We start from the raw sequence: 22,962 nt of genomic DNA, 5'->3' as shown, positions 1-22,962 counted from the left end.
CTACAATTAACGAAATTCGTGCTAGTAATATTGAAAAATGTACTTTTAAATAATATTGGAAGTTATTTGGTTGTTTTGTCATTCTTGATGGGTTCAACCATTCAGTTTTTTAAACTTTTCATTTTCATTTTCATTTATATAAATAATATTTTTTTAAGTGTAAATGGGTTTGAATTAAGATAGGGTAGAATAAAGATGTCGTAAAATATCTTGCAAATCCGAAAGAGATTCGGGGGTTAAGAAGGCATTAGTATTGTGCTGGCCAATGAACCTTCGCCAATAAGATTGTGCACCGTGGTGTGTTGATGAGAAGAGTTTATGTAGCAATGGGACCTTGTTTAGGTAGAAGTTAGAAATATAACTTGTTTGTAACTCAAATTCTATGAGAAAATCTAAGATTAAAGATCTTATGCCCTACATAGGCTCTTAACCCCTTCTCCAAGCTTGTTCCAAAATCAATGGCGGACCCAGGAATTTTTATAGGGGTAGGCTAAATAATTTTTTTTTGAGAGGAGATATATTATAAGCCTTTTTTTCTCCTGAAACAAAAATGTAAATAAAATTTTATAAATCAAACAAAGTCACATTACAAGCAAATATAACACAACAATTAAAATTGGAAATTGAATATATATATATAAAAAATAAAAAAATAAAGAGAAAAACTTACTGAGATTGAAGAACCCACTAAAGATAGGTTGGTACAATTTTTCAGAGGAGGAGAACTATTTCCTCTAGGCTCTCAAGGTTCAAATATGGCGTTTTGGGTGGCTAGAAGAATTTTTTTTATGTTTGCTCTCTGTGGGTGTAGCCCAATATCAATACGATTAGAATAGGTCAAGTTGGTAGAGCCTTAACGTGAGTTCTACTTCTAATCAATATGATTAAAATATCTTGCAAATCCGAAAGAGATTCGGGGGTTAAGAAGGCATCAGTATTGTGCTGTTCAACAAACCTTCGACCCTCGCGCCAATAAGATTGTGTACCGTGGTGTGTTGATGAGAAGAGTTTATGTAGCAATGGGCCCTTGTTTAGGTAGAAGTTAGAAATATAACTTGTTTGTAACTCAAATTCTATGAGAAAATCTAACATTAAAGATCTTATGCCCTACATAGGCTCTTAACCCCTTCTCCAAGCTTGTTCCAAAATAGGGATGACATCTTGAACATGTCCAAACTAGGATTCTATTCACTTCCCTTGTAGGAAAGTCAATCTAACTTGCCCTAAGTGAAGGGAACTTTTGAGTTTGCAGAGATCATTTGAACAAAAATACTATGTATAATCATAATTATGGCAATGGAGGCTTAGAAGTCAAACATGAGTTCAAACACAAGTCTTTTTGTAACGACCTATCTCGAGTTTTCATTTATTTAATTGCGTTCTAGCATGCTTTGACCAATAAGCCCTTGGTGATAGAAATTTTGGAAAAAAAATTTCGGAGTTTATTTGGATTAATATGATTTGGGGACCATTAGAAGTATGCAAGAAAACATTTAACGAGCCCGCATGATTTTTAAGTCAAAATATAGTTCAATGTTGCATGGCCGGTTTTGAGGCAGTGGGGAAACAACCAAGTAAACATATCGTGTGGATGAGAATAAGCCAGCTCAAGGACAAGCACCATGTTGGATTATTGCCCACATATGTTATGTGGCAGAATCCGATTGGACAACAGGTTTTCTAGATGTGCCACATCATCATGCCATGCCATCGTTGCCACATCATCATGCTACAACTCTTTCCCATAAATTTCTACTGTAGAACAGTTGATTTCATAGATCATTTGTTTAGGATTTGATTAAATGCATCTAGCTCCTGTTTTATAAATTTATGCTCACAGTAATAATTCTTCAGTCCCAGGATAATTTTTTTCGGCACTACATAATCTTTGCTTGTTTTTATTTCATTCAGAATGACAGGAGACAAGAATATACAAAAATATTGAACATCAACTAAAGTGCAGAACACAAAACATAGCAGGCACTACTAGGCAAAACAGAGCACTGCATCGAGAAGACGGAACGACTGGTTGGAAGCAAACTTGAAAAAGATCTGAGGCCAATGGAAACCAAGTTTGGCCATAGAATATGTAGTATACTCGGACGCCATGACTGTCAACTTGCGCAGCTGTGAACTACAAAATGGAGTTTTATATTTTATTCATCTTCACACAAACTAACTACTTAGACTTAATATTATTCAAATAATGTGATTGTGCTGAAATGGAAGATGGCATCCATTGCTCAAACAAAACAGTATGAAAACATTTTTCGGATAACGAAAACTTTTTCATTATAACGAAGCTAACTTCCTTACAATAATTCAACTAGAATTTCCTAATCACCAGAGACCTGCTCCTGAACAAATTTGCCTTAAGGTCCCAGCACAATTTTTGCCGAGCTTTGATAGACAAAAGGCCTAAGCTCTATTTTATCAATCTTATATGGACTAAAGGTCCTAGCTTAATTTTTGTCGAGCTCTTATGGACGAAAGGTCCAGGAAGTTCCAAGCTCAATTTTTGTAGAGCTCTAATGGACGAAAGGTCTAAGCTCAATTTATATTGAGCTCTGATGGTTGAAAGGTCTAAGCTCCATGTGTATCGAGCTCATATGCACGAAAGGTCCAGTCTCCATTTTTATCAAGCTCATATGGACGAAAAGTCCAATCTCAATTTTCTCTGAGCTCTGATGGGCGAAAGGAACAAGCTCATTTTTTGGCCAGCTTTGATGGACAGAAGGGCCCATCTCAATTTTTGTTAAGCTCTAATGGAAGAAAGGTCCAGGCTCCATGCTTATCGAGCTCATATGGACGAAAGGTCCAAGCTCAATTTCTGTCGAGCTCTGATGGACGAAAGGTCCAAGCTGAATTTATATCGAGCTCTGAAGGAGGAAAGGTCCAAGCTCCTTGTTTCTCAAACTCAAATGGATGAAAGGTCAATGCTCCATTTTTATTGAGCTCATATGGACAAAAGGTCCAAGCTCAATTTTCGTCAAGCTTTGATGGACGAAAGGTACAAGCTCATTTTTTGGCGAGCTCTAATGGACAAAAGGTCAAAGCTCTATTTTTATCGAGCTCATATGGACGAAAGGTCCAAGCTCAATTTTTTGTCAAGCGCATATGGGAAAAATGTCCCGGCTAAATTCTTGTCAAGCTCATATGGACGAGAGGTCCAAGCTCAAATTTTTATCACGCCTTGATGGACAAAAGGTCCAAGCTCAATTTCCTCAAGCGCATATGGGAAAAATGTCCTAGCTAAATTCTTGTCAAGCTCATATGGACGAGAGGTCCAAGCTCAAATTTTTATCGCACCTTGATGGACAGAAGGTCTAACCTCAACTCACCAAGCTCATGCTCAGGTTGGCGATGGTACCCACATCAAATCGCCAACCTCATGCTCAGGTCGGCATGAGACCCACCTCACTTCGCCAAGATCATGCTCAGGTTGTCAAATAACCAACCTCATATCGCCAAGCTCATGCTCAGCTTGGAATGGAACCAACATCAAATCACCAAGCTCATGCCCAGGTTGGCAAGGGACCAACCTCGAATTGCCAAGCTTTCAGGTTGGCAGAAGTCCTTGCCGAGCTGAGGCCCGGGTTGGCAAGAGTCTATCCTCAACATTTGTCGAGCTCAGGCTTAGATTGGTAAGAAAATCAACCACAAATTGCCAAGCTCAGCCTCATGTTGGTGGAAATCCGACCTCACGACCTGCCGAGCTTAGCCTCAAATTGGCGAAGGTCCGACCTTGAGACTCATCAACCTCAATTGAGCTTCCTTCACCAATGTCATCGTGATACGTGACATGTATACCATTAGTCCATTTACACATCAAGTTATATTTCTCCTTTGCACGACAAATTATTACTTTCTTCGCTACTGCCCAAGTCCTTTTGCCACACTTGTTTTTTATGGAGATTTGGGGACTCTTCATGGTGCCGATATGTTAGTTACTACAAAATTTATGATATGATTTAATATTGCTAGCTCGGCCAAATTATTAAAATGCAACTCCCCACACAGAACTCTCTTGTTTGGGGACTTAGGGGACTTCTGTTTGAGGTAAAATACATCTAGACCAAGCTCGGCTAAAGCACGATGACAGAGTTGAGTTTAGGCCCATATGGTAGGGATGAGCTCGATGTTAGTGGTCGAGCTGGGCTCGAGCCTGATCGCCATATATTTTTCCACCTTGACCCAGTTGGGCTTGTTGACCCATTGGTCCATGGGCTTGGGCCTAGTGTGCCTGAGGTTGACATCAATTGAGTTTACGTGGTGTTCACTCAAAGGACTCCTAGTCTTAAAGAAGCTATGATGTTTCGAGATCATCGAGACGCCTATATAAATAGATTCCTAGTCTGAGGAGGACAAGGTTGTTTTGGAGTCCTAATTCGAGGAGGGCTAGGTTGTTCTGGATGATATAAAAGACGGAGGAACCCTTCGTCAAAGGTATGCAATTCTAAGCACCAGAATCTATTGTGCAATCTACTCACAAACACCCGACTGACTTAAGCATCGAAGGGTCCTTGGTCGGAACCACACCGGTGTCACCCACTGTTAGCTTTTATGTTTTGCAGGTGTATGAGTCTTTTTGTTCCAGCAGCCTGACGAATGGGCTCAGGCTGCTGTAAGAAGAAAACGAACAAAACCTCCTGATGCCTGAGTTCAAGAACCAGACTCCCAAAAGAATTTTTAAAAGACTTGCTAAAGCCTTAGAAAAATACGTTTGGGTTCTTTTCACCAACAACCAGAAGAACGTATCGAATTTATTAGTGACTTAGCTTGAGGAGCTTGTGGCATGGGAGCTGAGCCTTCACAAGTTTAGCAATTTGAGAGAGAGAGATCAAAGCATGAATTTCTTTCCGAAAAGAAGGTTTAGAGTGGAAGAAGTGAAAATTAGGAGAGTTTTTATCTCGAAAAGAGAGAGAAACGATGGAAATAAAAGATGGGGTAAATTCCAGTTTGCTTAACAAAGCTTGGTCTTGCTCTGGAATGGTGTGTGTTTGCTGGGTAGAGGGAGCTTTCTTTTATAGGCGCTCAGGACTCTAATCCTATCAGTCTTCCATTCCCACCTTTCCTTCACTTCTCTCCATTCACTCTTTTTGGTGAAATCTCTTCCATTGGAGTGTAGCCCCCTTTGAGTTCCAAGGTTTTCTGTACAGCTAGGTCTCCTCATGGCGGTAAGGTGCCACTTGCTTTTTCCCTTGGTTTTTAAACTGGAGCTCGCAGAGGAAAGGAGAGAATGGATGAAGTCCTTTATCCAGTGGGTATTCCTTTTACGTACATGGATTTCCTTTGGTCCTTGATATGGTCCCTCGTTGACCACCTTGGAGTTCTGATAAGGGTGGAGCTCGATGCTGGATTTCTCATAAAGCGCTAGGCTGGGCCTTGTGCATAGTATTGGGTTATTGGCGTGTTATTTCCAACATTCAATGGGTTTTTGTCAAGCTGCTGGAAACAACCCCTTTGTTTTCATTTTGGGCTTTTTACTGATGTAGGCTTGTCTAAGTTTTGTAGCAAACTAGATATTCTCCTATGGCATTGGATTAATTTTCTCCCTCTCTCATGCTAACCCATGTATTTGGGCCCAGGGAATGGGCTTGAGTTTTAATGCTCCCAAGTGGCCTAAAACTGCCATTCCTTGGACCCTCAATGGGCCTCATGAGTGCTCGTACCCATCCATGCCACAACCTTCTCAGCAAGCCCCGGGTAATTACGTGGCTTGGGCCCACTTGAGCTCATAGCATGGCTTGATGGCATTGCGTGTTTATTTATCGTGCTTGCGCTTGAGTTTTATTGTGCTATAATAAGCCTGTGATTGGATCAAATAGCATCAAATGAGTGAATTATAAAGCCGTTGCATGCTTGCTTGGCGTGACACATGACCCACGGCTTAGGTAGGTGCGTCCTACACTTTCTCTTTATGCCTCGATTGGGGTTTCTTTTACAACCAATTATTTGTACCGGGCCAAGAATAAGCTTGGGCCTGGCCCTTGGATTTTTGGGCCTCAACAACAGGTTCTGGACGACGACTTGGTTGGTCACGCTGACCTAGACTGGAAGAATTGCCCGACCTCAATCTTGAAGAGGTTATCTTCTGTTGAATCAATTTGAGGGATCAACAATACATAAAATCAAGAAGCAAAACACAAGTATGGTTGGAAACGAAATAAGCATCCTCAAAATTAAAATATAGTTGTTCGGAAAATGTGTAAAAGGACTCGACCCTAGTAAGAGAATAGGCCATTACTACAAAAAGGAAGAAAAAATAAGGACAAGACGTCTTCTCTAGCTCACCCCCACTTTCCACCAACACCTGCTGCGATTGCTCGTCCCCTTGGCCCTGAGTTGCTCTTGCCTAGTCACGGCCTATGTCCATTAGTGTTGGGTTTTTAGCCTACTTAAATTTGGCATTAAAGGATTACATGTTTTTGCTTTAGCATAGGAATGTACAACAATTCACGCTCTGAATTTAACGTTTATTGGTTTTATTTTAGTTGACAGGACCCGCCCCGAATTCTCCCTCGAAATTCGTGGCGAACCTTGCTTTCCATCCGGCATCTAACTAATGTCGGACCCACTTTACTAAAAAACCCTATAGCCCCAATTTAAACTAATAGACGATTCGACTTCTACCGAAATTTCGGCAAAGTCTTCCTTATAACTAGAACATTACCCAATTTACAGTACTTGCAAACAAGTGCCAGAACAAACCCAACTTCCAACATGCATAAGGTAAGGGCACACACAACAGTTAAGACTATTCAAATGGGCTTCATGGCCTCTACCCAAACTCAAAACGAGCATGCAGAGCAACTAAAGATTAAGTTTACAACCCGAGAAAAATGAAAGTAGAGAAAGATAAAGGAGGAATTCCTACAGTGCGAACAACGGCGATGCCTAGACATGGTGGTCTCGACCTCGGATATCTAGAACCTGGGGGGCAAAAAACGAAAAATGTGAGTGGACGAAAACAAAGCGTTAAACATAATTTGTATTCAACATAAATAACCCCCTCTGTTTAAGAAAATAGTGCCCAAAACACCATGCAATAGATTTCTGCGGTAAACGCATGGAAATATCATCCAATACTAGAAAATATTTCAGTCCAGTAAAATTTCATATCATGACATACAATAAGGATTAAATTAACAAGTTTACATTGTTTATTTAAAATTTGGAGCGTGACAGGAAGGGACGGCCAGGTTACATATGCTAACAACTATATCACACTGGCCGTTAACCCTAAAACTGCATCTCTGTAAAAAGAACAATTAATGCATTAAAACCAACAACTCATTCACTCAAAAAAAACATTAGAAGGCTGGAGGAGGGGAGGGGAGAGATGCAAAGGGTTCTCCTACTCAACTATATCTTCATAATTGAAGAACAATTAAAATGACGAGGTTTTTGTAGTGAATACAAACAAGCTTCTTAGAAGTGATGACAACATTACGAAAGTAATATACAATTATTTCATTTCTAAATAAAAAAATAAAATATTTATTTCATTTACCGTCAAGAATTTATATCCACCGTTTCACTTTCTTGTCAAATATTCCTCCTCCATATGTAGAAATGAAAATCTCAACAAGAAGGGGAAATTGCATCCCAATAAATAAGGCGACTGGAATGCTGGCGAGGAAAATGATTGGGAGAACAATCTGTAATCTTTTATGAAGCATAAGGAAAAGGCCAGAACAAAAGGCAACCATCATGGTAGCGATGGAGATCAAGAGTGTTGAAAGGCCTATTATCATCTTTGTGGGTAAGGATTTGAGGAAATCATCTTCCGCATAACGTGATGTAAGGATTCCCAAAAACATTAGCACTGAAGTTATGGAAGAAAAGAGAGATATAGCATCTGAAACTATAAAAACGATAAACATCTTTTTATGTACGAATTCGGGAAAGCCGTCTCCATTGTTTCCACCAGGAACTGTGAAGGCTGCAGCAAACATGATGGTAATAGTGAGAGCACCTACAACTGTACAAGAAGTTGCTGTATCTTTCATCCACTTTTCTCCTTCTTCCTTCAATGTCTTCTGGTTCTGGGTAAATAGTTCATGGGGTCTCTTACCCTCTTTATTGAAAGCTCTGACTCCCGAGGGTAAAACTACAATACTCTTAACCTCCTGCATTTCATTAAACAGAACCTAAAGTTCGTTGTGGCTACCAGGTAATTAATTATAAAATCACTTCTTTTATGGAATGCAACATAATACAAGAAAGAAATACAAGAAGCATTGCTGACCACAATGTAATAAAAATTGTTTGATGCCAAACTGCATATGGTACCAAACTGAAATGAATCCTAAAAATATTTGAAACCTTAAATAGGTCCTTCCTTGTTCACTACTTTCCGAAATTGATAGAAGGAGGTGGCTTTGCAATGAGTAGTGTTTGGATTATGGGGAACTTGGAAGTGCAAAATTTTAATTCTCTTTTCTTTTAAGATTTGATGGCGAATCCTTGACTTGTAGCTTTCTCTTACGCCAATACTTCGAGTTAAAGAGGCTAAAGGTTCTACCCTACCTTTGGTGAATCCGTAGCCTGTGGTATGTAGGGCAGTGGAGGTTGTGGAAATCGACGGGGCGATTTTTAATCGATTTTGGTGGTGGTTTGCAAGTTCTTCTTGTGGTTGGTATGGTTGCATTGTGCGGCAGAGTGTGGGCTTGTTTAAGGCTGCTTGTGGGTTTGGTTGTTTTGTTTGTAGTGTTGGAAATTTGACTCACATTAAGGTTGCAAGTGATGGAGGCAGCGACCGGTCGCAAGGTTTGGGCGACCGGTCGTTTTGAAGCAGGTTCAATGTCTGAATCGAAAATGACGAGCGACCGGTCGCCAGCTATTTGCGACCGGTCGCCCTAGCACAGATTCAATGTGTTTCGACTCTGCCCAAAAGCGACCGGTCGCCAGTTCCTGGCGACCGGTCGCCCAAATCGTGCTGTGACGTTTTCTTACGTGTTTTCAACTGTGTTTTCGAGGGCTATCGCTTTCCACAAGATTTCAGAGGCTTAGTGGGTCACTTCTGAGGTAAAAGAGGGTTGACTACCTGCTGGATAGTTGGGAGAGCACTCATTGCCAATTGTTTGTCTTGCTTTGAAAGATTCACTCTCAATTTTCTGGTGTAGTGGAAGGTGGCTGAAGTGGGAGTTGTTTACTTGCATGATCTGATCTTTAGTCTAAGTGGGAGACTAAAGGAAGGAACGTGGATGACAAGATGGTGCCTTATCTTGTGTCCATTGGCTTGTGTAGGTAATGGGATGAAGTAAGATAACACAAGGGAGAAAACAAGTTGAATAAGAGGAAGTGGCTGAAGCAGAAACAAAGTGTGGTTAATCTCAAGGTGGTCAAGTAGCTGGGTGCTATTGTGTTCAAAGGAGGTTAACTCACCAAGGGAGAACGTGAGGGAGAGCAATCAGTTCAAGTTAGGAGCTGAGTTGGGGTCTTGAGAGTCTAGACACCAAAAGGGGGAAACACCAAGGGTTGTGAGAGTGTTCACAAGTGCATCAAAGTGTTGAGCAAGGGGTGTGAGAGAAACGAGAGCTTGGAGAGAGAATAGAGTTCTAAGGGGGTTTTTCTGTGTAAAACCAAAGTTGTAACTTATTCTTTCATGAAGTGAATTTCTCAAGGGGATCACCAAGAGGATGTAGGCAATTGCTGAACCTCTATAAATTCTTGTGTCACTTTATGCTTGGTTGTTGTCTCAAGAGTGTGTGTGTGATTCATCCATCATTGTGTGTGTCACAAAGTCCATCAACAACAAGATCATTAGGGGAGTGAGTGAAAGTGTTTGTCCATTTTTTCACAACAAGTGGTATCAGAGCTGTGTTGGAGCAGCAATTGCTAGTGTGTTGAAGATGGCAAGTGACAAGGAAGCTGAAGGTGGAAGTAGCTCTATGCATCCGAGGCTACCACAATCTGTCAGCATGAAGGTGGAGTTGAAGCCTTTCACAGGGAAGGAGAACTTCACACTTTGGCAAAGGAGGATGAAGTCAGCCCTTACACAACAAAATCTCAGTGTTGTCTTGGAAGGCAAAGAGAAGAAGCCGGTTACCATGACAGATGCGGAGTGGGGTGTGCTAGATGAGTTGGCTAGAGGAGCCATCGAGAACTTCATCTCCGATGAGGTGCTCATCAACGTGATGAAGGACACAGCGCAGCAAACATGGGAGAAGCTCGAAGAGATGTTTGCAGGGAAGTCGCTGACCAACAAGCTCTTCCTCAAGGAGGAACTCCTAAATCTTCGGATGGCGGAGGAAGGAAATCTAATGGAGCATTTGAGCAGCTTCAATAGATGTGTTGCTGACTTGCAAAGAATGGATGTGTTGTATAATACGGAGGATAAGGCACTCATGTTACTAACATCCTTGCCTCCGTCTTATAAGCATTTCCGAACTACACTTATGTTCGGGAAGAGTACTTTGAATTTTGAGGAGGTGGTGCAAGATGTGATGTCGCATCACAGGATGTCTCAACGTTCGGAGGAGAACTCTCAAGATGCTGGTTTGTTCGCAAGGAGTCGTTCAAGCAAGCAAGAAGGCAAGGGCAGCAAAAGGAATACTAAGTCCAAGGACAATGAAGGGTGCTTCGAGTGTGGATCTATGGATCATTGGAGACGAGATTGTCCGGTATGGAAGGAGAAGCTGAACAAGATGAAGAAAGCTGGAAGTTCAGCCCACGTGTGTGATGAGGACACATGTGATGAACTCTTGACGGTTACGGATGAAAGTAACGGGGAAGTCATGGCAAGTTCTTCGTGTAAGAATTCTTCTTCAAGTTGGATTTTAGATTCCGGGTGCTCATATCATGTGTGTGCAAATAAGTTGATGTTTGACACATATGAGGATAAGGATGCATGCAAGATTATGTTGGGAGACAAAACTACATGTGAAGTTTTGGGCATAGGGACTGTGAAGATCAAGTTGCAAGGTGGTGAAGTTTGGACTCTTAGTGAGGTAAGGTTTGTACCTGCACTAAGAACGAATCTAGTCTCTCTTGGTTCTTTGGATAGAGAAGGTTGTTCTTACAAGGCCAAAGGAGGGAAGCTCATGGTCACACAAGGTTCTGTGGTGGTTATGAGAGGGGAGATTCAACCAAACAACACATACAAGCTTTTGAGTGGTGCAGAGATTTGTACCAAGGAAAAGCAAGCAACAAGTCTTAATGTCAAGGAGCCGGTCCAACATAATGTAGCTGCAAGTGTGCTCAAGAGAAGTTGGGCAAGGAAGGTTAGTCAAGGTTGTATGACTAACGGTTCATCATCAAAGGTGCTTGATTTCAAAGCTGCAGAAAGTGAAGTCAAGATAAGAAATGATGGGGAGGATGTTGTTGAAGAGAAGCTTCTTGCCAAGGTGGTCATGGAAGGGACTCCATTTGAGGTGGAGCTTGACACAAGGGCTGAAGAAGGAGGGCAACAACAACAAACTCACAAAGGGGTTCTACTTGAGGTGGAGTCATCATCAATTGCAAGGTCCGGGCCCAAGGAATCCATCAAACCTTCCCTAGGTTTTGGATGGATGGACCAAGAAGATCCAACCACATTTCGGAGTGCTATAGGGAGCATGAAGCGGGAAAGTTGGAGAAGTGCATTGATGAAAAGAAATGTGTTCTTAAATCCAAGAGCAAGAGGTGCTAAATGGGGATTTAGTGAACAAAGGTTTGGTATGTGGTTTGCATATCAAGGGAAGTCCAAGATTCAAGGTACCAAGGAGGCAAGGAGCAATGAATTTGGCAAGGGGGAACTCTTTTCTGCACAAGAGGTCCATGTTACTCAAGTTTAGGCTTGGGTGGAGCACCTTCCACCAAAGGTGCATTGAGGCAAGAGGTGTATTGCCATGGTGGAGCTCTTGGAAATTACTAGAACGGTTTCTAAGAGGTTGAAGAGGTTCTAGAAGTCAACAATGGTTCACGGGGTGATTAATGGTTCGCCAAGGTGGAGATTGTTGGAAATTTGACTCACATTAAGGTTGCAAGTGATGGAGGCAGCGACCGGTCGCAAGGTTTGGGCGACCGGTCGTTTTGAAGCAGGTTCAATGTCTGAATCGAAAATGACGAGCGACCGGTCGCCAGCTATTTGCGACCGGTCGCCCTAGCACAGATTCAATGTGTTTCGACTCTGCCCAAAAGCGACCGGTCGCCAGTTCCTGGCGACCGGTCGCCCAAATCGTGCTGTGACGTTTTCTTACGTGTTTTCAACTGTGTTTTCGAGGGCTATCGCTTTCCACAAGATTTCAGAGGCTTAGTGGGTCACTTCTGAGGTAAAAGAGGGTTGACTACCTGCTGGATAGTTGGGAGAGCACTCATTGCCAATTGTTTGTCTTGCTTTGAAAGATTCACTCTCAATTTTCTGGTGTAGTGGAAGGTGGCTGAAGTGGGAGTTGTTTACTTGCATGATCTGATCTTTAGTCTAAGTGGGAGACTAAAGGAAGGAACGTGGATGACAAGATGGTGCCTTATCTTGTGTCCATTGGCTTGTGTAGGTAATGGGATGAAGTAAGATAACACAAGGGAGAAAACAAGTTGAATAAGAGGAAGTGGCTGAAGCAGAAACAAAGTGTGGTTAATCTCAAGGTGGTCAAGTAGCTGGGTGCTATTGTGTTCAAAGGAGGTTAACTCACCAAGGGAGAACGTGAGGGAGAGCAATCAGTTCAAGTTAGGAGCTGAGTTGGGGTCTTGAGAGTCTAGACACCAAAAGGGGGAAACACCAAGGGTTGTGAGAGTGTTCACAAGTGCATCAAAGTGTTGAGCAAGGGGTGTGAGAGAAACGAGAGCTTGGAGAGAGAATAGAGTTCTAAGGGGGTTTTTCTGTGTAAAACCAAAGTTGTAACTTATTCTTTCATGAAGTGAATTTCTCAAGGGGATCACCAAGAGGATGTAGGCAATTGCTGAACCTCTATAAATTCTTGTGTCACTTTATGCTTGGTTGTTGTCTCAAGAGTGTGTGTGTGATTCATCCATCATTGTGTGTGTCACAAAGTCCATCAACAACAAGATCATTAGGGGAGTGAGTGAAAGTGTTTGTCCATTTTTCACAACATGTAGATCATGCGTGGGGGCTAAGGCAGAAGCTACCCGAGATGGACTACAGATTTATGTGCAGGAGATGCTTATTAAAACTGATTCAAAGGTCATGGTTGACATAATTATTGAACGAGAAAAATTTGTCTCCTCAAATATAACAACCATCTGATCTGGGCATTTCTATTTCTAAAAGCAATACAGTTTTTTGTTTTTTTTTTTCAAATAATTCTAAAAGAGATTTAAAAAAAAAAAATTATTTGGCACCAAGTATAGAAAACAAGAGTGAAGGAAGAAGAAGATTTTGTTAGTGTATAAGCTATGAGCTAATTAAAGCTTAGCTTAAGCAATGCCTTGTAATCATGTGTGTATCCACTTTGGTAATTAAACCAAGTGTAGGGCCTTTATTGTAACTTGTCCAAGTGACATGTGGAGAGTGATCCATTATTTTAGTGAGATGAGAGGCTGAGATTGTTTTCACGTTGGAAGCATTGAGCACAGTGAGAGAGTTTTGCACAGTGAGAGAGTTTTGTAAGAAATACACATACATTCTCTGCTACTTGCAGAGCACAGTGAAATATAGAAGAAACCATTTTCTGAAATTGCTGAGTTATTACTTTTCTTTTCCTTTCTTCTTCAATAAGATAATACACTGAGAATATAAAACTTCAACAGATTTCAAAGATAAGCAAAAAATCTTGCTCATATCTACATGTCTGGGGGAAACTTTAGAGCTTTTGAAGTTACTACTCTATTTGTATATGTTTCTTCCACAACATACCGACCCATAATCACATTTATAAGCTGCCGCCCCAAGCACCTAACATCCCACAACTAGCTCTAAATACAATTAATTTACAAGAAAGATATAGAATGAAGATATCTAACCTTGAACCATTGTCTTTCTCTCTGCATTTGCAAGGCTGCACCTGAAATACAATCAAGTTTTTCCGTTGGAGATAGCATCCCTGCAAGATGTAGCATATCATTTCCAAAAGCATCTGAAAATGTTGCAATAAGATTTCTTTGACGAACCCCATATATAAGGCTATAAACTTTTTCCTGGCGACACTCAATTGAATAGTGAAATATGTTCCTTCCCATTGAATTGTTTTGCCACAATACATCCGGATCTACTTTACATAAACGAATAACGAACTCAATAATCCCTCTTCGGACAGCTTGGAATACTGCTTCATAGACAAGGCCATCTTCCCTTTCTTGGATATCTACATCTTTTACCGCTTTATTTAACATGTGGTCCAAAATACATAGCGAGCGATCATGGATCAATTTCATTTCACGTATGTGGTTGATCCCTAGGTTGATGTTGAAGAAAATGTTACAACCACTTTTTATAGAAATAAAATTAGTTGACAGTTTAAAAAGTGGATTAAAAAAAAATCAATGTGCAAAGACACCAACATATAAAGATGGAAATGAATGTTGCATACCTAAAAGGTTGTGGAGGGTAGAAGAAAGCCCCTGCAATAAACCTAAGTGTGCAATGCAGATTAAAAATCACAATATATTGGCACAAAGTTTTAATTCGTCAATTAGCATACTAGAACAATTTGATTATCTAATAATATATCATATTTTTCTCAACAAAAAATAAAAGTTCTTGTTTATGAGCATACTAGAACAATTTTCTTTCACCAGATTTCTTTTTGCGCCAAACTATGTCATGATCAACTTCTTATTAAAAAAAATGACAAGAATATATATAGAAAATGATTGCATTTTATTAAACCAAAGCTGGGGTTTCGAGATCTAGCAAACCTGAGAAACTGATTATTCTTTGGTTACCCAGTTCATTTTCTGGATTTTGAACATTTACACTAACATCAGGGATAGCAGGAGGCTGTATGTGTATACCTATCAAGAAAAGAGGACAAGTTTAGTCAATTAATTTTATTTTTTTGAGTAAAACTGAAGCTTTCATTAATTCAAAGAGAAGAAAACATATCATGTGATAGAAGAGGAATCACTCTCGGTGCCTCCTCAACCAAAGAGATGAAATTTGTACAGTTTAGTGCATACTTTTCAATGGAATGAGCTACTTGGTGATAAGAACTGTAGAGTTTGAATATTTAGATGATGTATTTTTCTCTTTAAGGAGGAATATATAAGGATTTACATGTGTGCTTTATAAGGAAATAAATACAATAAATAAAAAGGAATATATGCTAATAATACAAGGATATGTCAACTAAACTAAATAGGAAATAAATCACCTACTTAACTCATGTCAACAACCCTCAAGTTGGTGCATACACAATGCCAATATGCCCAACTTTGTAATTGAGTTATGAAATACTCATTCAGAAACAGCTTTTGTCAAGACATCCGCTAACTACTCTTTTGATTTTACAAAAGGCATGCAAATACTCTTGTTCTTAATCTTCTCTTTGATGAAGAAGCTATCGGCCTCAACATGTTTTGTCCAATCATGTTGAACTGGATTATGAGCAATATCAATTGCCAAGTTATTGTCACAAGTAACTAGACATCATAAGCTTTATATACATACAAAAATCTTCAAAAATGAACAAGTGTGCAATTTTCGGTGATTAAGTTGGTTCTTTGACGCTCATTCCATACTTTCAGTTTCAAATATCAGTTTTCTGATTGGTAGAAGACCTAGGGTTTGAATCTTGGTGAATCAAGACAATAGTCTTCATGTATAAAAAAAATAGACAATAAGTCATTTTCGGCTATGGAGATAGAGATTGGGAAACTACAAATAGACACTTGGTTGCAATGTGAAGAGCCGTCTCTCCTGTTGAATATCTTGCTCTTATTGCATTGGGATTTTGGCTAAGAAGCTCATTCGTTTTTTCCCAATTACCGATCTTAACAGCAGCAAAGAAAGGACGGAGCACATTGTTCTCATCTGTCAAGTATATTATATACATGTTTGGACATTAATTATTCGCATCTATTATATATCAAAATAACTCTAAACTAATATATGTTTGGCTGAATAAAAATAATTTGGAAATTAGAGGTTTATATGTATTCATATCAAGTCTTTGCAAGGACGGAGCACATTAACATTTGAGTATTCTTTGTTCTTTTTTTTAACGGTATACCTGGGGTGTTTGATGAGTTTGCGGACTGAACAGATCTCCATCGTTGTTGCTCGAACGTTTGGGCCAAAGTATCCCAAGCAATATTGGCTGAACTGATCTCCTTAATCACGGAAAGCCCTGTTAAAAACTGAAATTAACTTAAACGTAAAGGATGCTTGAACAGAGTATTTCGCAATGTTGAAGATACTGCAGTTTTCCTCTCTTATATATATGAAAAACAAAGCTTACAAAAAATAACAATCTCCACAATAACCACTAACACAACAACATCAGATTTTGTGGAGTTCAACTACCTTAAGCAACGGAAGCAAATTTGAACGTGGTAAACAGACTAAACCACAACTTCTATATTCTAGGACTCCAGCTTGACTTGGTCTCTTCATGGCCATGTCAGCTTTATTTAATTAAAACTAATTAAACTTAACAACTTTTAACACCCTCCCTTAAACTGATTTTTACGAAAAACAGTTTAAGAAAAACAATTCAGGATTTCTCCACCATCACATAATCATCTTCCTGTTCAATGCTTCGAAGTGAACAAACTCCCAACATGCTTCTCAGCTTCTCAAATGCAGGCTGCTTCAAAGGCTTAGTTAAGATGTCTGCAACCTGCTCCCCACTCTTGCAATATTCAAGTACAATCTTCCCATCACTACACAGATCACGCAGAAAATGAAAACGGACATCAATGTGTTTACTCCTCCCGTGCATGACTGGATTTCTTGATAGCTTGATAGTTGACATGTTGTCGCAGTAGATGGTCATTGGTCCCTTTTGAACATTACCAAGCACTTCAAATATTTTCCTGAGCCACATAGCTTGACAGGAGCTTGCAGCTGCTGCTACATACTCAGCTTCTGTTGAGGAAAGTGTCACAATCTGTTGCTTCTTTGAGGACCACGATATTGCACCAGAGTTGACACTACTAAATATCACTGTTTGCGCGACGAAGACAAATTTGTCGCGCAAAGTACAAAGTAGTCGCTCGAATAACAGCGCGACGAAATGACCGTCGCGCAAACTCAGTCGCGCGAAGTCCGTAAAGAAAGCCCTTGCGCGACAGAACATTGCTCATTTCGTCGCGCAACAAGCTCGTTGCACGAACAGTTCTGGGACGGCTACACTTCGTCGCGCAAACATTTTGCGCGACGATTATGTGTTCGTCGCTCAAAACTGTGCGACGATTTGCCGTCGTCGCACAGACATTTGAGAGGCGGCATAAGAATTGTCGCGCACCTTTATGCGCGATGAAAAAAAAATTGTCGCTCAAACCTGGTGCGACGAATTACCATCGTCGCACAGACATTTGAGAGGCAGCATAAGGGTCGTCGCTCAGCTTTATGCGCGTCGAAAAATAACTGTCGCACAAACCTGGCGCGACGATGAACTTTCGTCGCTCAGTCTTATGCGCGACGAAGAATAGATTGTCGAACAAACCCTGTGCGACAATGCCATTTGTCGCGCAAATATAGAGCGACAAAATTCTCGTCGTCGCGTTGCCTTTAGGGGACGACATTTTTCGTCGCGCAAACGTAAATATATTGTTTCTCCATTTAAATTATAATGGTTTGTATTTTCCTGTGGAAAATTTTGCGCGACGACATCACGGCATATGTTCGTCGCGCAAAAGAGTAATTAAATTATTATTTTTTTCTTTTTGGGGAAATTTTTGTTTGGTTTATTTATTTTTATAATTAAATGAAATGACAATAAAAAAATGTAATTAAGAGAAAGTTTTTGTTATAACATAATATAGAGTCAAATACAAGAAAAATGTTTCAAATGTCATAAAGAAAATAGAAAACTAATCAAACATTGTTTGATAATCTACTTGGTCTCCGATCTGGACATTGTCGACAGGGGCAGAGGTTTGATGGCCATGCTCGGGTTGGATGGGCTCAGAGGTGGATGAAGGAACAAAAGACGGTACGGGAATGCCGGACTGGGCGAGGGACTGTAAGAACGAATCCATCTGGGACATCCGGGCTTCAAGCTCGCCCATCTGGGCCACCTTTGCTTCAAGCTCGGCCATCTGGGCCACCCGGGCTTGAAGCTGGTCCATCTGGGACATCCGGGCTTCAAATTGGGCCATCATTGCTGTCATAGCACTGTTTGACTGGGACGATGAACGGGATCTAGGTTCCCGCCGCCGGGCATTCCCCATCCCTCGACAATATGTCCCTGGCCGCCTCCCGAGAGTCTGCTCCAAAGCCTCCGTCAAGATCTGAAACCCTGCATCTGGTGGAGGAGCCACGGACTCGAGCGGCGTATCGGGAGGAAGCTGAGAGGCGGACTCCTGAAGAACCAACTGGCTCTTCTCAATCATGGTCATCTATTTAACATAACATAAAATATTAATTAAAACATTCATATAATAAAGTTGAAACTTGAACGTGTAAGAGAATAATTATAATTAAAGACTACTTACATGAATGGACTCCGCCAACTCATTCCCAGGTCGAACATAAACGTCGCCAAAGACATCAATCTCTGGGAATTTGGACCCCTCCTAATTGAACAGGAGAAAAAAAAATTGTTAGTACAAAAAAAACAAATTAATATTAAATACATTAAAAAGTAAATAAAAATTATACAATTATTACCTGCCGCCGCGCCTCCATCCTATAGGAGAAGGGCCTGGCACCTGAATGGTGGAGAAGAGTCTTCTTCGCCCTATTGCCCTTATTTGCTTTGGCCATCTTCTGTTATACAAAAAATAAAGTATTTTAGTTGAAAATGAAATGAAAACAGAATTTTGAACTTAGTAAAAAAAAAATACCACATAATCTGCCCCCTGAAAATGACCACAGAGCCACTCCCAACTATCCTCCCGCCCCTCAAGCTCCTTCGGGCAACCCTCCAGAAGAGCAACCTGCGGATCATCATATGCTTGAAAATGGTGGTGCAGGTCGCTCTTCCACTGCTTGTACCTATCCGCAAACAGTCTATCGATATACCCGAACAAATCGTCGTTGAGATTCTCTAAATTGTAGTTGATCTGCAATAAATTAATTACATGCATTAAGTACTAGAAATATATAAAATTGGAAGGGAAAACAATTAAAAGGTAGGATACATACCGACAGCTGTCCACGCACCTCCATCTGCACCTCGTTAGGCATGGCCTTCCAAGACTTCCATTTCATCGGACAATGGGTCCGAATGACTGAACCAACATCGTGGGCCAATGAGCTATGTTGGTCCGCAGTAGGTGCAGCCCGATGACGCTCGTCGTATCTGATGTTGATACGACTGTTGGTCACCTGAGTGAGCTTCGCCGTACTCAACTGGAGACAAGGTCCCCGGGTGTTCTTCTTGGCTGCAAAGATATTTAAAATTAACGTTAATTAACAAATTATTAAAAAAAAATAATGGTACAGTTTATTGGTAGGTAAAGGAAATCTTTACCTGGTTGAGAACCCGACGCACCAGCAGCAGAGGTCGAAGTGGTGTCGATCAAGTGGGGAGGGCGATGACGCCGCCTGGCGCTAACAGGCTGCGCAACTGAGGACTCTGATGACGCCTGTGCATGGGAGACGTTCGGAACAGATGGGATCTCGTTCAACTGTGCTGGAGCAGTGACAGCTGACGTCGCAATCGGGGGAGGCAAACTATGAGGACTCGTCACCGTCTTACGACGTCTGATAAGGTTCGACATCTGCACAACTGATAAGGTCTTAAAATTAAAACATCCTTGCCTTAAAATGTTTGTTTATTTTTAAAAAAACAACCTCAACAACTAATCAACAGCAAATTCAATATTTAGCATACAAATACACAGAAACATGTATTCTTATAAAAAAAAAAATAATAAACAGATGCACATTGTTTTAAAGCAAACAAAACAAAAACAGATATATATTAAAAATAACATATGCACATTGTTTGCAAACAAAACAAAAACCTATATATATAAATAAATAAAAAACAGAAACAAATATTCATCTCAACAAAATGAACATCTAATTTGGTTAGTTGCACATATATTAAATCTGAAAAGCAATCCAAATACAAAAAACAGAAAATTACGAAAAGCAATCAAAATACAAAAAACAGAAAACATAAAATTGTGCTCCAATCAAATTTAAAATCTGAAACCAAACCAAATACAAAATCACAAATCCAACACTATTTCAACATTTCCAATAAAATCTGAAATCACAAATGCAAATCCAATACAAAAAGGAAATTGAAACGGAGCAATCCTAACCAACCACCAGACTAAGTAATGTAAACACTTACAAAATAAATATACAAATTCAAACAGCAGATTTCAGAAATTTAATCCTAACATATATTTTAATCCACAACTTTCAGAAGAAAAAAAAATTCCAAAAACTTGTAATTATAAATCGGGGCTAGAGTCGGGACTTTTACCGTATGGGTTTCGACGGTGGAGAGCGAGAGAGAAATCGAAGGGCCGTCGTCTGATGGAGGAGAGAGTGACTGAGAGCGGACGGAGGAGACAGGGACAGAGAGGAATGAGTGGGGATGGAGGATAGAGGGACTGAGAGGGATGAGTGGAGACGGAGGAGAGAGGGATGAGTGGGGACGGAGGAGAGAGCGGCTGAGAAGGATGAGGGGCGGGGTGAGGGGCGGGGCTGAGAGCTTGCAATAGAGACTGGGTGAGAGATTTGGGGGTGCGAAGGAGAGAGACCGGGTGAGAGATCAATGGGTTCGAAGGAGAGAGAGATAGAGGGGCTGAGAGGTTGAACGCGAGAGAGAGAGTGGCTGAGAGATTTGAGGGTTCGACGGATTTTAGGGTTCGAGGAGAGAGAGACAAAGGGGCTGAGAGAGGTTGAAGAAGAACAGAAATGCGCGTTTTTTTTCATAAAAGCTTCGCCGACTTGCGCGACGAAAGATGTAAAATGTCGCGCAAAGATAAATATCGCACTTTGCACGACGGATAAAATAACCTGTCGCGCAAAGAATTATTAATTCGCGGGATAAACTCCGCCAAAAATTTGGGCGACTTGCGCGACGACATTTTTTACAACGTCGCGCAAAGATAAACCCTAAACCCTAAACCCTAAACCCTAAACCCTGAAACATGGTCCAGAAACCCTTACTTACATTGCGCGACAGAAATAAGTCTAACCTGTCGCGCAAAGAATTTTTAATTCGCGGGATAAACTCCGCCAAAAATTTGGGCGACTTGCGCGACGACATTTTTTTCAACACGTCGCGCAAAGATAAACCCTAAACCCTGAAACCTGGCCCAGAAACCCTTACTTACATTGCGCGACGGAAATAACTTCATACGTCGCGCGCAGAGCTATTGCGCGACGGAAATAATGTTATTCGTCGCGCAAGAAAATCATGGAAATGTTAGTGAGTATATTGTTTTAATGGGGCTACGCATTCTACAATACTAGTTTCACCGATCCAACCGTCAAACTTGTTTGTTTATACTTAGAGATCGTACACGCCAAAAATTGAAAAAAATACACATTCATAGATAATGTTACCGGACCAAAATTTTCAACGGTTATAAACAAAAAATCACGATTTAACGGTTATTTTAACTCCGATTTTGATGATATTTTACGGATGCACTCCTTTACCGTATATAAATACAATTACTGAATTTGATCTTCATTGAAAAATATTTACACTAGTGGATACCACAACATCTTATGTTATATTTAACAAAAGTACATCAACAACTCTTAATGTTTGTGAATATATAGTAATTGGCTACATACGCATTCTACAAAACTATTTTCAACGATCCAACCGTCAAACCTGTTTCTTTAAACGTAGAGATCGTACTTAAAAAAAATTGGAAAAAATATACAGTCCTAGATGACATAACGGGACCACAATTTTCGACGGATATATTTGAAAAATCACGATTGAGCGGGTATTTTAACTCCGATGTTCAAGATTTTCTATGGGTGCACCCCTTTACTGTATATGAATACAATTACTGAAGTTGATCTTCATTTAAAATTATTTACACTAATAGATAGTTCGTTTAATTTCTTAACTATCATGCCATATAAAAGAAATAAAATTTCAAAACTTGGTTTGGGCGACGAATGAGCTCCTTGTTAGTCTCTGAAGGTTTGCGCAACGTATAATCATGTTCGTCGAGCAAAGATGATTTATCTAATTCGTAAATTTTTGTAATATTTGGAACAATGCGCGACCGATAAATCGTACTCGTCGCGCAAAGATGATTTTTAACATTATTATCACATATTTGCTTTTGCGCGACAACGATGTCCGTCCCGCAAAGAATGATTGTGCGATTTTGAAAATATTATCCGTCGCGCAAATGTAAAGACCGGTCGTCCAGCGTAGACGACCGGTCGTTTTTTCACAAATTGTAATTGCTCTTTTTCACTTCCAACCTATTTTGCGCGACGAATATATCCGTCCCTCCAAGTATGATTGTGCGACGCGAACTATTTCATTTCGTCGCGCCAATTTAACGACCGGTCGTTTAGTGACAACGACCGGTCGTTTTTGCACAGATTCTTTTTTTTTTTTTTAAAACTTCCAACCTATTTTGCGCGACGAATATATCCGTCCCTCCAAGTATGATTGTGCGACGCCAACAATTTAACTTCGTCGCGCGAATTTAACGACCGGTCGTCTAGTGTCGATGACCGGTCGTTTTTGCACAGATTCTAATTTTTTTTTTTACTTCCAACCTATTTTGCGCGACGAACATATCCGTCCCTCGAAGTATGATTGTGCGACGCCAACAATTTAATTTCGTCGCGCTAATTTAACGACCGGTCGTCTAGTGTCGACGACCAGTCGTTTTTGCACAGATTCTAATTTTTTTTTAAACTTCCAACCTATTTTGCGCGACGAACATATCCGTCCCTCTAAGTATGAT

At 40.4% G+C, this 22,962-nt stretch overlaps 2 protein-coding genes across 2 annotated transcripts; both read right to left on the bottom strand.

The window, feature by feature from the left end:
* Positions 1–7,523: 7,523 nt before the first annotated feature.
* LOC148296330 (uncharacterized) lies at positions 7,524–15,728 on the bottom strand. The gene is made up of 6 exons (XM_088248487.1): positions 15,719–15,728; positions 15,409–15,522; positions 14,800–14,895; positions 14,472–14,513; positions 13,906–14,336; positions 7,524–8,132 (listed from the first exon to the last, which is right to left on the bottom strand). Exons 1-6 carry the CDS (start codon positions 15,726–15,728, stop codon positions 7,524–7,526), a joined length of 1,302 nt encoding a protein of 433 aa, XP_088104613.1.
* A 2,188-nt stretch (positions 15,729–17,916) lies between these two features.
* LOC148296329 (uncharacterized) lies at positions 17,917–18,733 on the bottom strand. The gene is made up of 3 exons (XM_088248486.1): positions 18,716–18,733; positions 18,541–18,621; positions 17,917–18,444 (listed from the first exon to the last, which is right to left on the bottom strand). The coding sequence occupies exons 1-3, from the start codon at positions 18,731–18,733 to the stop codon at positions 17,917–17,919; spliced, it is 627 nt and encodes a 208-aa protein (XP_088104612.1).
* Positions 18,734–22,962: the final 4,229 nt, after the last annotated feature.

The sequence above is a fragment of the Prunus avium genome, chromosome 2 (assembly GCF_965620075.1).
Source record: "Prunus avium chromosome 2, drPruAviu1.hap1.1, whole genome shotgun sequence".
In the NCBI taxonomy this organism is placed as follows: domain Eukaryota; kingdom Viridiplantae; phylum Streptophyta; class Magnoliopsida; order Rosales; family Rosaceae; genus Prunus; species Prunus avium.
This window is presented reverse-complemented; position numbering and strand designations above follow the sequence as displayed.